The sequence below is a fragment of the Alosa sapidissima genome, chromosome 4 (genome assembly GCF_018492685.1).
Source record: "Alosa sapidissima isolate fAloSap1 chromosome 4, fAloSap1.pri, whole genome shotgun sequence".
In the NCBI taxonomy this organism is placed as follows: domain Eukaryota; kingdom Metazoa; phylum Chordata; class Actinopteri; order Clupeiformes; family Clupeidae; genus Alosa; species Alosa sapidissima.
In genome coordinates, this window is record NC_055960.1 from 13,793,542 (window position 1) to 13,808,025 (window position 14,484).

General features: G+C 42.8%; 2 protein-coding genes across 5 annotated transcripts; both read left to right on the forward strand.

Moving 5' to 3' along the window:
* The first annotated feature begins 2,314 nt into the window (after positions 1-2,314).
* LOC121706988 lies at positions 2,315-5,454 on the forward strand. Its single transcript, XM_042089182.1, has 4 exons — positions 2,315-2,376; positions 2,667-2,783; positions 3,903-4,035; positions 4,653-5,454. The coding sequence occupies exons 1-4, from the start codon at positions 2,315-2,317 to the stop codon at positions 5,061-5,063; spliced, it is 723 nt and encodes a 240-aa protein (XP_041945116.1). The 3' UTR covers positions 5,064-5,454.
* A 1,816-nt stretch (positions 5,455-7,270) lies between these two features.
* Positions 7,271-14,182, forward strand: cidec (cell death inducing DFFA like effector c). Of its 4 annotated transcripts, none has more exons than XM_042090842.1 (6): positions 7,271-7,326; positions 9,616-9,680; positions 9,976-10,129; positions 10,742-10,894; positions 11,862-12,052; positions 13,837-14,182. In XM_042090842.1, exons 1-6 carry the CDS (start codon positions 7,318-7,320, stop codon positions 14,006-14,008), a joined length of 744 nt encoding a protein of 247 aa, XP_041946776.1. In that variant the 5' UTR covers positions 7,271-7,317; the 3' UTR covers positions 14,009-14,182. The 4 variants fall into 4 exon arrangements, with proteins under 4 accessions (XP_041946776.1, XP_041946779.1, XP_041946777.1 ...); XM_042090845.1 differs by lacking the exon at positions 7,271-7,326 and adding an exon at positions 8,219-8,237; XM_042090843.1 differs by lacking the exon at positions 7,271-7,326 and adding an exon at positions 8,904-9,069.
* The last annotated feature ends 302 nt before the right edge of the window (positions 14,183-14,484 follow it).

Consider the following 14,484-nt stretch of genomic DNA (forward strand, 5'->3'; position numbering starts at 1 on the left):
TATGTGTGATGTGAGTGGTTGTGCGTGTGTGTTTCTTGACTTGAGAAATGTATGCCACATTATACATGCACTGATAGCACATTTTTAAAAAAATTTTTTTTAATGAAGGCATTCTTTGATTAGCTGTCAGCTTGTCCTTGAGTCTCATCTCAATGGAAATTTGGGAAGTGGAGGCAGAGCAACGAAAGGAGCCAAAAGGTGGATTATGTAAAACTTTGGTGTGTGTGTGTGGCTGAGCAGGGGGGATTTCACTTTCTCTGGCCCTCACAACTCATTAGTGTCCACTAGTTTGTGCTCCACTCGCTGTCCACTGCCCCTCACATTCGTCAGATCACATGAAGGCAGAGGAGGTCTGCTAGTGTGGAGCAGCTGGCTAGTTCACATTTTTTACATTCAAAAGCGTTTCTGACAAAAATGACAGCCTCAGTTCCCACATTCCAAAGATGCATGGGTCGAGCCAAGCTTGGAGTCTTTGTGTAACTTATCTACTTGACTCACCATGCCAGTGATCCCACATGGCCTGCAATCAGGCTTAAGTGGAGTGATCTCGAAGGCCAAGACTCGGGAGGACGTGTTTCGTCGGTGCACATACGCGTGCCTCTGACTGGGTGAAACTGTAGTCGACACCTCAGTCACCCTGAGACAATGAGCCTTGAGATGGGTCCAACAGCCGAGAACCCCCCCCCCCCCCCAGTGAAAGAAGGAAGACCCTCTTCAGAAAACAATTTGGCATGTGCTGCTTGGGGACCAAATGTGTGTGTGTGTTTCAATGTGTATATAGGCCCTATATTTAAAAGAAATCTGAATACTAAAATGTACATGTTTTGATATCTGAAAAGGTAAGGAATTAAGACTTCATTGATGGTCAGTCTGGATAGACATTTGAGGCTTCAGGCATGGCAGACCAAAGCTGCTCTAAAGGAAATAAACATCAACTGTGGCAGCTAGATCTGCTATTTCAACTCAAGCATTTCAGTAGTTTCTTTTTTCATATGTGCCATGGCATGGAACTTGGGTAAATTAGGCTTGAGGTTCTGAGACAAAGTAATACCAGAAGGGATTTTATGTTGTTGATTGATAAACATTCAACATAGCCTACACTGACTCGAGTTCAACGCATATTCAGCGACTTGGCCCCATGAGGTGGACTTGACAACTTGGACTTGGTAAGCAGGGATTTTGAAATATCAACAAAGTCATCTGTCAATCACTTACTCTGAATGAGATGATAAGGCCGGGACAATCAGTGCCTGAGGCATGGCAGCGTGTCGTAAGCGGGATGCCCACGGCCTTTTTTTATGCCAATAAGCTCTGATGAATATGTTGTGTAAGGGAGTTGGGAAATATAAAGGACTCCAACATGGCAACTTCCTATGTCCTTATTGTCTATTTACAACGGTTTCTCTCTAGTACAAGAGGAAAGTATTAATTTTATTGCATGTGCCTTTGTGTGGTGTACACTAGGTAGAGATCTTTCTGACCATTTGACCCCAGTTTTATTATTCCAATCAACAACAGACCTACTAGTAAAAATTAGAAGGTTTCTCAAAATAACTATTATTATGAAAAATGCCATACCATTCTGTTGGGTATTTACTGTATGTCTCTTGTTGACATAGCATAGGCTTCATACATAATTTGGGGCCTGCAGAAGAAAGCTTTGATACTAGAGGTCAAAGGCAGAGGACTCTGCTCTCTCTTGTCTGAATGACTATATTTTCCCATCATTAGTATTATAATAACTCATTTATTCATTTTGACCCTCAAATCTTTGTCCTTTTACAGAGGAAGGCTTTTTCATTGCTTTTATCTTTGAAATAATTTGTGAGGTGTTGCAGCTCTATGATAACACGCTCATTAATTGACTTAAAAGCCACAGCACAGTCATTACTGTTATGTTGACCAATTATGAATTGGACTCCTGTGGCAGAAAGCCAATTAGATCAATTTTTCACACAGGAAAAAAGTGAGGCATTAAAGTGAGGCATTTAGATCATGTTTCAAACCATAACTGCAACCATGAACTGACTCCTTTACTTTATGAACTCCAGATCCTGTGGTATGTGACATCATATGTCACAACTGTGATGTCACAGAGACCAAGCTGGTGGCTGGATATCCCCCCTACCTCTATTCTGAGACCCCATAGACAGAAAACACACAGAAACCATGTCCTGAGGCCAAGGAGCTATGAGTGGCTGATTGCATCAGCATCTGCTCTGACCTTAAGGGTTCTGAGTCAAGTTCTTAGTCCCCCACCCCCTAGCACACACACACACACACACACACACAGAGAGACTATGAACAGAATACTATGAAGAGACATCCTGAGCCCCAAACATGTCCAAACTCTAACCTGGTGCAATGGGGTGAGAGGTAAGATGGGGTATGAGGGCATGATGATGTGAGCATGACTGTGTGCTATGTGTGATGTTGTGAGTGGTTGTGTGTGTGTGTGTGTGTGTGTGTGTGTGTGTGTGTGTGTGTGTGTGTGTGCGTGTGTGTGTGTGTGTGTGTGTGCGTGTGTTTGTGTGCATGCGTGTGTGTGTGTGAGGGGAGTGGGTACCATGTTTTGGTTTCGCTTTAGGCCTTTATGTGTCTAGCAGTTATGTGGAGTACTTATCATTACTTAGATGAGGGTAATGTCTTGATGTTTGGGGCTGGAGGAGACAGAAGAAACGCAAGGGCCTTGTCCCTGCCTTATCTGCACTGCTCAGTCGGAAAGATTTCTCCTCCTCCTCCTCCTCCTCCTCCTCCTCCTCCTCTTCCGGCCCCTCCAATCCTTAATTGCAAGCTTCCATAATCGCAGGCTCAGGCTCTCGCCTAATGCACCAGGTCTCATCTGTCGTTCCCTCCCGCTCCTCGCTTCTGCGTTCATTCTCTCCCCCAGTTTAGACTGAGAGAGCTGATCTAGGGTCAAGGGTCACTGTATGACTCAGGGGTGTGACTTTATTTATGTTTGTTTGTCTTTTGTTTAGCATGATGACGCACATAAGCTGGAATAAGGAGGAGGAAGTAATAAGGTATTGACAATTATGAAACATGAAAATCTGCAGTCACAACACAAATGGTTTAATATGAACAGATTGACCAAATCTGTTTACCACATAGTCAGAATATTGCAATGTTGTCTGCATACAGCAGGGCGACAATGTGGTTATTAAACTCAATCAGAATCAAAACTCAATCTGTGCTGGAAGGCAGGTCAGCTTTATTTATTTATATACTGTTAAAAACCTGAAAATGAAATGCCACAATTCCTTTTCTGTGACTTTGTTAGCTTTGTGGAAATTGGCTCTGGGAAAATCTTCAGCGGACATCATGGCTTTTCCTCTCTCAGAATACAGCCCCTGAGAGAAAAACATAGGCGATGTATAAAGATAATGACAGAAATGTTCCCTGCTACTACAGTATGTAGTAGCATAATGAGAAGTGATAGGCAGATGTCAATGATCATTCTTCTTATGATCTTGAGATTCAATATATGTCTCATTCTGAGTCATTACAGACCAGCAGTGTCTTTGAGGGGGAGGACTGCAATTCTTTCAATAAGTAATAAGACATGTATAAACACATTTGCAACTACCACAACTCATGTATTTTTAGCCAAACTACTGTTTAGAAACGGAACAGGAAATGAAACGTGACGGAGGGCACCACATAAGGAGATAAGAGGACAAACATGGAGCAGGGGGAGAGGTGGAGATTTGGGGGGGGGGGGGGGGGGGGGTAACGTGACGGTGGACCGAAAGACGTAAATCGACCGATGGAGACAGAGAGAGTAAAAGAGAGAGAGAAGAGGGTAGGGGTGTCAGTGCGGCATGCAGCCTCTGTCTGAAGATTCGCCCCTGGATTGGCAACTCAGATGCATTAACGGGCATTAAAGTCCACTGAACGTTCAGAGAGACACACAGCACTGGACAACAAGAGGCAAGAGCCCACAAGGTCAACAGTCTTCCTCCAAAAACCAAGGAACGTGAATGTGTGTGTGATTGTTTGTGTTGGGACAAAGCTCTAGTCAAGTTGAAATATTGGGTAAGTGTTGAGGATAGAACATTTAATGCTTCATTAAATACTTAATTGCATGAAAAGTGCTCATTTCATGCTATTTTTAAAATCAAATTTTGTATTTATTGGCAAATCCCGTGGTGATGGAGATGAGCTGTGCATAAAAGGAGTTCTGGCTTTTTGCTGAAGTTATTTGTTGACTTTAATTCAGAAGTCAATATTACAAAAATATTTTTAAACCGATTCCTTTGAGAAGTTCAGTGCTGTGCATTTCTTTGTTTCTTTGTCGACAAATTCTTTTTTAAAATGGAATCTTTTCCAAGGTTCCACATTAGACAGAATACGTTTGGCTAAATGATACAAGCACATGTAGTAGAAAACCTAATCATAGCTTTCCTTTGATAATATTCATTCTAAAAAGTATTTCTCTATACAAAACTAGAGCAAGCACTAAAGTTCAGCATGAGACTACCACAGTTAAATATTTCTTCACTTAACTTGTACATAATGAATTTCCACAGTAGTGGACAATAAAGACCTCTAATCTAATAACTTTCATGTTTTCAATAGTCAAACTAACTGAAACAGTTTGTCATCATGTTCCTTTTACATTAACAAACCTCTCTGTGCCTGTGCGTCAGCAGACTCCTTCTCTGGTGATGATGCGTGGTGTGGGACTGTACCTGCTGTTGCTGCTGCTGCCCTTGTGTGCCTGGTGCCAGCCGCGCGGCTTCAGTCGTCAGGGTCCGCAGCTAGAGGACAAGGAGGAAGAACCAGCGGCCGGGGACCTGATGACTGTCAGCATCCTCAACCGGAGCGGGATCCTGGCATCTCTTCTCTCCTCTGACTTCCAGCACGCAGTCAGGCAAGCCAGGGCTTCTCGGCCGCTCCCACAGCTCAGCAAGAAGGCAGCCCAGGGGTCACGTTTCGCCCTCTCCCTGGATGTGCCTACCAGCATCCTGAGTGTCCTGATAGACCTGGCCAAGAACCAGGATATGCGGGCGAAGGCGGCATCTAACGCAGAGCTGTTGGCACGTATTGGCAAGAGGAAATAAAAACCATTAATGGTATAGTTCAACACAGGGTCTGGGACCTAATTAATATAATGTGTAGATTATATGTATACTTTGAATTTGTTTGGGAACAAGACACATGGGATTTCATTTTGTTTTGTTTGGGAACATTTTTATGAGATATCAGAAGGGTTAGCAGTAGACATGTCTATTATTTTATTTACCCTTTTCTGTATTTCATTTTCTTATCAACAAATATGTAAATAGTAACATACATGAACACTATAGTCTCTATAGTCTCTTGATTGTAACTTGATTGCATTAGATAATTTATATCTGTCAAATGACATGAATTTTAATGATGGAATGTGAGAATACACCTCTATGTTTGTATGTGCACACTGGACTTATATAATAAAATTCAATAATTTACCATCATCTATTATGCGTTGTTCTGTTCAACCTTGTATTGATTACAGTGAGTATTAATGTGAGGCATTATAAACGCCTCTTTGAATTCAGAGTGAGACGGAGGAGAAAAACAGATAAGAAGACAAAGACATGCAGATATTGTTTCCCCTCTTGAATGCAGTGTCATCACTGATCTGGGCTTATTAGGCACTCTCCCAGATTCTCTCATGTAAACACCACAATTAAAAATAACATGATTAGTATCTGACAGTTTCCGCACTTTTACATGCGTCACTGATGAGAGAATTTTGAAATGGCACTTAATTCAACATCTAAACAAAGGCTCATTGTAAGGAAGCGCACAATGTTCTTCCCTGCCTGTGTGCTGTACTGAATCCATTTCTGATTAAAATATATTTAGTAGAATTACATCAGTGGATAACAATTGAAACAAACATCAGCCGTCATCAAAGCGTCATACATATTTTAAATAAGAACAAAATCTGTATGTATGACTTTGACGAAATTATTTTTAACAGTGGTCGTAGATAAGTAGCCTATAAATAAAACTGGTATGAGTCACTGCTCCCAAGGGCCTCATTTTTGGGTTCACTTTGCAAAGTGGCTCAGACCGTTCCTGTCAACTGCACTATGGTTCTCTTCAAATTTCTTAAGCACTGGGGCAATATCTTTTTCAATGGTGTGCTGGGAGACTGTGCAGTCACAGCAAGAACACAATATTCTGCGATTTCGATAGGAATAGGGCCAATTTTAGCCCAGATGAACATCAAGGGGTTGTAGGGCCCTATCATGACAGTCAAAAGCGCAGCGTCACTAGTCAAAAGCTTATTCAAATTTAGTAGGATGTCCACATTTGGGAGGGGTTTCGTTATCAAAGGTGGAGCGCATGGCGCAACAAGGTGTTCCTAGGTTTTTTAATCAGTCATATGGGTGTGTTTGGGGCGTAACATCATTTAAACCAATGACAATGACATCTATCATTCCCTTTAATGGCGCAAAGCCGGTATTTTGACATTCAACTGCGCATTTGAAGGAGGCTGTTTGCTAGAGCGTATGGAATAGTCACTAAACCATGCTTTACTAGCATAGCCCTCACGCATTTGCACTCCTCTATTATTTGAACTCATTGGCAAAGTGAAACTAACTTCACCACTTCAAGACAGTTATATGCAGCAACAGTTACTTTCACTATTGACTCACCTGCAGAGGAGTTGCTTATATCTAGTGACAGTGTGTCTTCAGCTGTGCTCCATATGTGTCTCTCACCTCTCCCCTAATTGCAAATGATGGTGAACAACTACTCATAATGAGATGTACAGTATTTCATAATATCTTTATTCTAATTATGTTTCCCATTGTAATTGTGCAATTTGTAATGTTTTGCATTGACATGTGCATTGTTTAAAAAATAAACGTGCAAAATACCGAATTAAACAGGTGGAAAACAAGTGTTACGCCATGCGCCAGGGTGCAAAATACAGCCCGTAATCTTCAATGGTAACAAGCTACCGCATGCATGTTCAAAAATATACCAGTGGTTCTCCACATGGTGTCATTATTTCCACTACAATAACCACCGTACCAACATTCTAGGTCATAGCCTACGCATTCTACTTCCACCAGCACCAATTATAAAATAATCACTAACATTTTATATTGTAGGCTATAATAATTTAAAATTAACACTGTCCTTATTAATGGTGAGAGCAAGTGTCAATTTCACATTAATACTTAATAACAATGTTAATTAGACGATGGATGAACGAATGAAAACATTAGCAATCAACCACAGGTGATCAATCAGTTAAGAATCTGTCGTCTGGATTGGCGTAGGCTAAACTCGACTGCACGACAACCAAACTGGATGAGACTGGTAAGCAGGCAAGGTGTAGCTAAATAAATAGTGAGCATGTCTGTCATATCACTTCGTAGGCTGACTTCTTAAAAATATATCGTAGTAGTAGGCCTAGAGAACATTTTTAAACATTTAACTGTTAGTTGGGCCTAATTGAAATATGCTCTTCACTGAACCCTTCAGCATCGGAGGCTATAGCCTAAAACGAAGTCAAGGCCTTGCTGAAACGGCCTTGGCCGTTGATTCCTTGACGTTAATTAGTGCGTAGCCTACAGTCGCATCATTTTAACTAGCTGTTTTGGACTGGTTTCTAGAACATTGCATGTCGACAAATTTCAGCTATTTGACATTTAGAGCGTCATTATGCGGCCGCCTTAGAATGAACGCGATCTTAACCTTGTTTGAGAAATGCTTTTGTGTCCCAGGGGTTGTGCAGCGCCAGAGTGTGTTGTACCAGTCTAGCAGCACTCACAGTGGGAGACTCATCGTAATGCACTTAGGCATTTATCACACTCCTGCACCTAGCACAGCATCCTAATCCCTTATATTTTCTTCATTACCCCCTGTCACTCTAGCCGAACTCAATTACATAGGTGTGCATACATATATTTTGAGTGTATGAGAGAAAGAGATACATTCAGGATCACATACTGAGTAGCCTGGGTGAAATACTTTGGCTGTTGATGATGTGAAACAGGCAGTAGGTCTCTCACCAGAATACACAGTTGCCTGAAGGGCTAGAGACCTATGTGTGTGGATAGACTCACATTAAGACTGGGACTGTTTTCAGTCTGGCATTGGGTAGGAGGTGATGAATTTTGGTGCCAGATTTCCCCCAAGCACTGGCTGGGCCGGCGCTGGGCTTGTGAATGATCAGCTCCAAGGTTTCATATCACTCCTCAGTTTGGAGATTGATGTGACATGTTGGGGTATGGCTGACTTTGTTTTTCTATCTGTCTTTTTCCTTGTGGCGCTGTGCTCTTGATGTTTTATGCTTGAAACTGTGTTGCTCCTGTCTCAAATGGGCTGAGTTGTATTGGTGTGTCTTTGTTCAGTATAGAGAGAATTATGTAATGCAAGCTGATGTCATTGAAAAGGAGCCACCCACTCTCCACGGTTACTTAGGTGATTATCATGGCAGATTACAGCCCTATGACATCAATGTATCCGAGATAACCGTTCAATATGGGCAGGTTGTTTTTCATCATCATATGTATATGTTGGCACTTAAGCTTTGATTAATTAAATTAATCACTCTCTCCTTGCTCCTCACGCTGGTGTTGCACACAAAATAATAATGTACTGTAATGTTTTTTTTAATTTTTGTTTTTATAAATGGTAAAAAAAAACCACCATCCTTACTTATGTTCATTTTCATATTTGAAATGGTTCAGCCTTACACTTTGATGTGTAGCCTAACAGGATCATACATAGAAAGTCTTCAATTAGTCACCTCAGTGATTATACAAAGTAGGAGGTCCAAGGGGCCTCCAATAGCAGTACTGTATATGCCAGAGAGACTGTAATAAGTGGAGATGGTTGCTCAATATTTGTGACTACATGCACAGGCTGTGCTCTCAGTGGGTCAGAGGTGAAAAAGTGTCTGATGCAATGGGAGGAGGGAGTGTGAGTGAGAGAGGGAGAGACGACGGATAAAGAGCTATTTGATACTCATCTTGACAGTGATCCCATCACACAGCAGTGGGGCGATTTGTTTCAGAAGAGAGAGAGAGAGAGAGCTCGAGCATTCTGACCTGCCAGGTATTTCGCATTTAAGAGCCGGGTGCTACGGTAGAGAGGTGGCCTCTATCAGCTGTCGGGATTATATCAAGATATTGAGCTTACAGGAATGGTGTCGCTTACCAGCTGTTTTATGAAATGCTACTTTACCCCCCCTCCTTAAAGGCAACAAAAATCGACTGGAATGCCTCATAGGGGAAAGTCACAGCCATCCTCAATGCTTAGTGATCTGATACGTGTTAAAAGGGAGAAATGGAGTTGGGAATTGAGTGAAAATTGATTTCTGTAATCTTGTTGGTCCGTGAAGGGTTTATCACAGTAAGAGGAGCCTGGCTAGGTTTGTGGTTTAATATGTGCCTTTCAGAACTGTTCATATTATGCTTATGATGCTTTAAAGATTAAATGTTTTGGGTGCTATTTCAATGCGGGGTATTGATTTTATTTTGGTATTTTCTTTGTGCATTGAAAGGCAGAGTGGTCTTCCAATTCTCTCTCTCTCTCGCTCTCGCTCTCTCTCGCTCTCGCTCTCTCTCTCTCTAAATCCTTCTTTTCTTTCTCTCTCTCTAGGAGACCATGACCATGGAATATGCCAAAAGGTCTCTTTCTCTGCTGACCCCGACCTCTCTATCCAGGTATGACCATATGGAATGTCAGTGGTTGTCACAACACGCAAAAGCGCTCAATGGCAGGTCCTTGCTTTAGCAGTACTAGCACTATCTAAGGTGCCAGCTCTTGGGGTGTCAGAGATTTAAGAGGGCACTGCCACCTCCAATGCAATCTTAACAGAGTGGGCACAAATCTGGGTGTTTGCCAAAGGAGCCACAGACGCCAGGACTGCCACTGAGTGTGCGTGTGTGTGTGTGTGTGTGTGTGTGTGTGTTAAGTGAACTTTACTGTAATTTAGCTGCTCTTGTGTGCGTCTGCCAGATGCGTGTCTGCCAGTGTGGCCGCCAGCGCCTCCATGACCCAGCAGTTGCTGACGGGCTCGACTCCGTGCCAGAGGCCATTTCGAGTGGCCAACGCCGACCGCACCGTCAAGAAGGGCATCATGGCAGACAGTCTGCGCGACTTGCTGGACAAGGTGATGGAAGAGTTGAAAAGAGAGGGAGAGAGCACACACACACTCTGACTGGCAGGCTAGAGGAGAAGGCAGGACTGGGCGTTTTAAAAGGGGAGACTGCATGAATAGCCTGTTTTTGATGTCACTGACAGCCGCCCCCCCCCCCCAAAAAAAAAGTCATACGCAGTTAGACATGAGTCAGTAACAGCTGAAAGAATGGACACGGGATGGATGAGTCAGTGTTTTCAACGGAAGCGGAGGGAGAGAGATTGAGTGATTGGCTTGTTGACAGGCTGGTCCCTCTACTTGACGTCGTAGTGGAGGGTTTCAGCAGTCTCTCAGGCTTGATGGAAATTTTGAACCAACATTGTTTTTTTCCCTTTCCTTTATGTAATCAGAATATAGTCTCTTCCAATCAATGAATTTCATGATGGAATACAATCCATTTCCCATTCCCAGCATTCAATATATGTCATGCTTTTGTCCAAATTGAAGGGTGTGTCGTTTTGGGATAGGTTTGTGTGTATGTGAGTGTGTGTATGCATCAGGCAGTACACTGAATTGCCCAGTGTTTTGTCCATGATGTGTATTCTGAAAATAAATCATCAAGCTGTCTTGTTTGTCTCGACCTAGGTGATGGATGGACTGCATGTGTCCTGCGTGAGCGCTTTGGTGCTTGATGAAGATGGCACAGGGGTGGACACAGAGGACTTCTTTCAGACGCTGAGGGACAACACTGTCCTTGTAGTCTTGGAGAAAGGACAGAAATGGACTCCTTCAGACCAGGTCAGTGTTGCTCATTATTATGGAGGTGACTAAACGGCAGGACTAGTTGCTAGTTTCTTTTCTGTCCCCCAGGTAGATTGGTTAGACCCTTTTTAAAGGTCTGCTGACAGGAAAATAAAAGAACAGCTTGACTGATTGCAGACGCCATTCTACGCATGTGGAATCTGTAATGCTTTGGAAGCTCTTTTCTGATATTAAAAAAGGAAGTTATGCAGACGATGCGATGCGCAGACAATAAAGTGCCTCAACCTTTTCAGTTAATTTCCCCCCCATCCCTCTGCCCGATGTTTTGGAGCAAGTCAGTGTAAAGTTGCATTTAAAGTACCGTTTACGCGACGGCTTTTCAATTTGAATGCTGTTTGTCCACTGTGATTCATTTGCATAGTCACTTAATTGCGTCAGTAATGATTGGTTGGCACCTGAATGCCATTAGCCTTCATGTTTACTTGTTTCCCCTCATGCTGAGCGCCTTCCATTAGCATATGCCATTTCTCCCCCTGTTGTCAGTCATCTCTGATCATTTAAGAAACGTTAATCTATATTCTGAGGCACGCTAAATTAATTTTCGGATGACTGAACCATGGGTGGGAGGTGACAGATTGTGTGGGGGTTGAGGGCCTGCATGGTGCAAGAGAGAGGGAGCAGAGCAGTGTCCATTCATCACAGTTTGACAGCCAACACAGAAGTTAGTCACCTATCCTCTCCCTGACACCGAGTGGAGTTTTTTTTGGCAGTTTCCTACAGCTGTAGGCTGTGAAAGTTGTGGTGTACTCAGGCAGAATATTAAGTTGCAATGTGAGATTTTTCTCCTCTCTTTTGCTGACCGTGTTGTAATCAGTACTGGCTTTCTTGCCCTGTTTTGTTTTGCCTTCTAGAAAAACAAACATATGTATTCATTGTCCACATGGGCTGATGTCTTTAATGAATTCAGCCTCCCTGCGTGCTTTCTTTCTGTTCTTGTCCAAAGGCCACTTTAGTCAAGGCTCAGCATGTGAGCCGAAGCCCTGGCTGCAGAAAAGATGTGGCCAAGTTGACCTTTGACCTGTACAAGAACCACCCTAAGGAATTCATTGGCTGCCTGAATGTGAAGGCAACGCTGTACGGAGTTTACACTTTGTCTTACAACCTTCGCTGCTATGAGGCTAAGAGGATACTGAAGTGAGTATTATGGGGGGGGGGGGGGGGGTGCCGGGTAGTGTTAATTTCGTCAGACGAGAGGAAATATGTTCGTTAACAACCTTTTTTTTCATGACTAAGACGAGACAATGACGAGACGGCAGTAATGTCCTGAAACACTGACTAAGACTATCTTAAGATGCATTTTTGTTGACGAAAAAAGACGACAAAGCAACAGCTTTCCTGTAGGCTAGTCTACGTGCTGTTGCTGCAACCCTGTGGCTGCAACACGAAACTACATGGAACAAGAACACACTGGAGATTTCTGCTAGAGTTAGCAAGCTAACTACCTAAGCTTTATGCCACAATGCAACATACCCAGAAGTTGAAGCTTCTCTCATACAAATTAACATCCCCCAGAATGTCCATACGAAAATGTTCATCATGTAATGTCAACTATTTAACTAGTTAGACTGATGATGCAAAGTTTGCTAGCAAGTAGGCTAATATGGAAAGTTCGCTAGCAAGTTAGCTATGGCTAAGATGGAGAGTCTGTTTGGGGAATGTGTTGTGTTTGGGCGCATATCGCCATCTAGCGAGGCGGAGTAAAACATTAATACTTTGGTCTACGACAGTGTTTCAGTTTCAGGACCACTTAACTAACCCTAGCTAAAAAAAAAAAAAGATTATACCTACTTCAACAGTAGCCTATAATTAGTCTACACTATAGGCCTACTCACTGAACCACCTTGCTTATTGTCTTTGCACTTTGCTTATTGTGTGTGGATTCATACTGTATGATTTAAACTGGCATATCTTACATAGACAGTGTTACAGAACTGTTTTTACATACAAGTTGGTTCAATATTGCAAACAACTCATCTATATTATATTTTACCACGTCTGCTCGCGGACCACTTGGGATAGCTTGCGGACCACCAGTGATTCCCGGACCACACTTTGAGAAACACTGGTCTACGAATATGACCGTGGTCCAGTCAAATCTTTTACTGTCTATGGTCAAATCCCAGCCGAGCTATAACTGAAGCTCGACTTACCTGTGCATGTAAACATACTGACTGACAAAAAATCAGAATGAGTAATTATAACAGACGAGTAGCCCTGTGGACACACAATATTGTTGGAAATGTGAGATGTGTGAAACACTATTTGACTCAAATGGTAATCAGAAATAATTTGTTATAAAAAAAAGACTAAAATGTGTTGACTAAAACTGACTAAGACTAAGATATCTTTAGTTTTCTTTTGACTAAAACTAGACTAAAATGACGAGACTTTTAGTCGACTAAAACTTGACTAACAAAAATGATATTTGAATGACTAAATATGACAAAGACTAAAAAGGACATTTCGTCACAAGACTAAGACTAGGACTAAATTAAAAATAGGTGATAAAATTAACACGGTGGGGGGGGGGGGGGGGGGTGAAAATGGGAGTGCATACATGTGGAAGGTGTAGTAGAGGGTGCTGGAATGTTTATTGTTTGGGATTAAAATGTTGCGTTATGTCACTTGTGCTGAATGACTCATATTTTTAGGCAAAAAGCTGAGAGGTGGAGTTGGAGGATTAAAATTTTGCAGAATCAACAACTATCCTCAATCAGTGTTTGCCGCTTGTGTTAGTTTGCGAAATCCCTCTGGAGAGACCGTGACAGAGAGACAGAAAATGACACATGAAGAAAGAGCAGTCTGACAACTCAATTGAGGGCAAAAGACAAGGACGAAGACTATTAATAAACCCTCTCCCTCTCGCTCTCTCCTTGCCCTTGTTTTGTTTCCTCCCCCTATCTTTTCCCTCTTGACAGGGAGGCCTTGCGATGGACCTTGTTTACAATGCAAACCACTGGCCATGCCCTGCTGGGCACCTCCTACTACATGCAGGCCCTTCTGGACGAGGAGGAGGATCAGGAACAGCAGGTGCTGGCACAACTGAAGGCACCGAAGAAATGCCACGTGCCTGGCTATCTCTGGGGGTAGAGCTAGCTGTGTTTAAGCAAGGCACTCGCTCCCCTGGCGAGCAAACACTTGAAAGGGCTTATGAGGAACAGGGAAGTGGGGTGGGAGTGGGAGAGAGGGGTGGGTTGGAGATTGGTACGTGGCACAATAAGATGATCTCGGCCCCCCCCACCCCCCCCCCCCACCCACCCCCCAATGTATTAAACACTATACAGTAATCTACACATCTTTTGTTCCATGCTGCTATTACTTGCGCCTATATGTGGATTCATTACACAGGTATCTAAAAGCAACACCAACAAGCAACATCAGTGATTCATCAACTCGTGACAGGGTGAACGGCACTTCTGCATTCGCTTTGCGGCCCTCTATCGGTTATAACCGCACTGTAAGTTTGCCAGATCGGGTAGCGAATCTGTAGTTCGATGGAATGAGACACAAGAAACTACAAATTTGACTTGCATGATGTCGCAATACATCATACTTTCATAAAATCA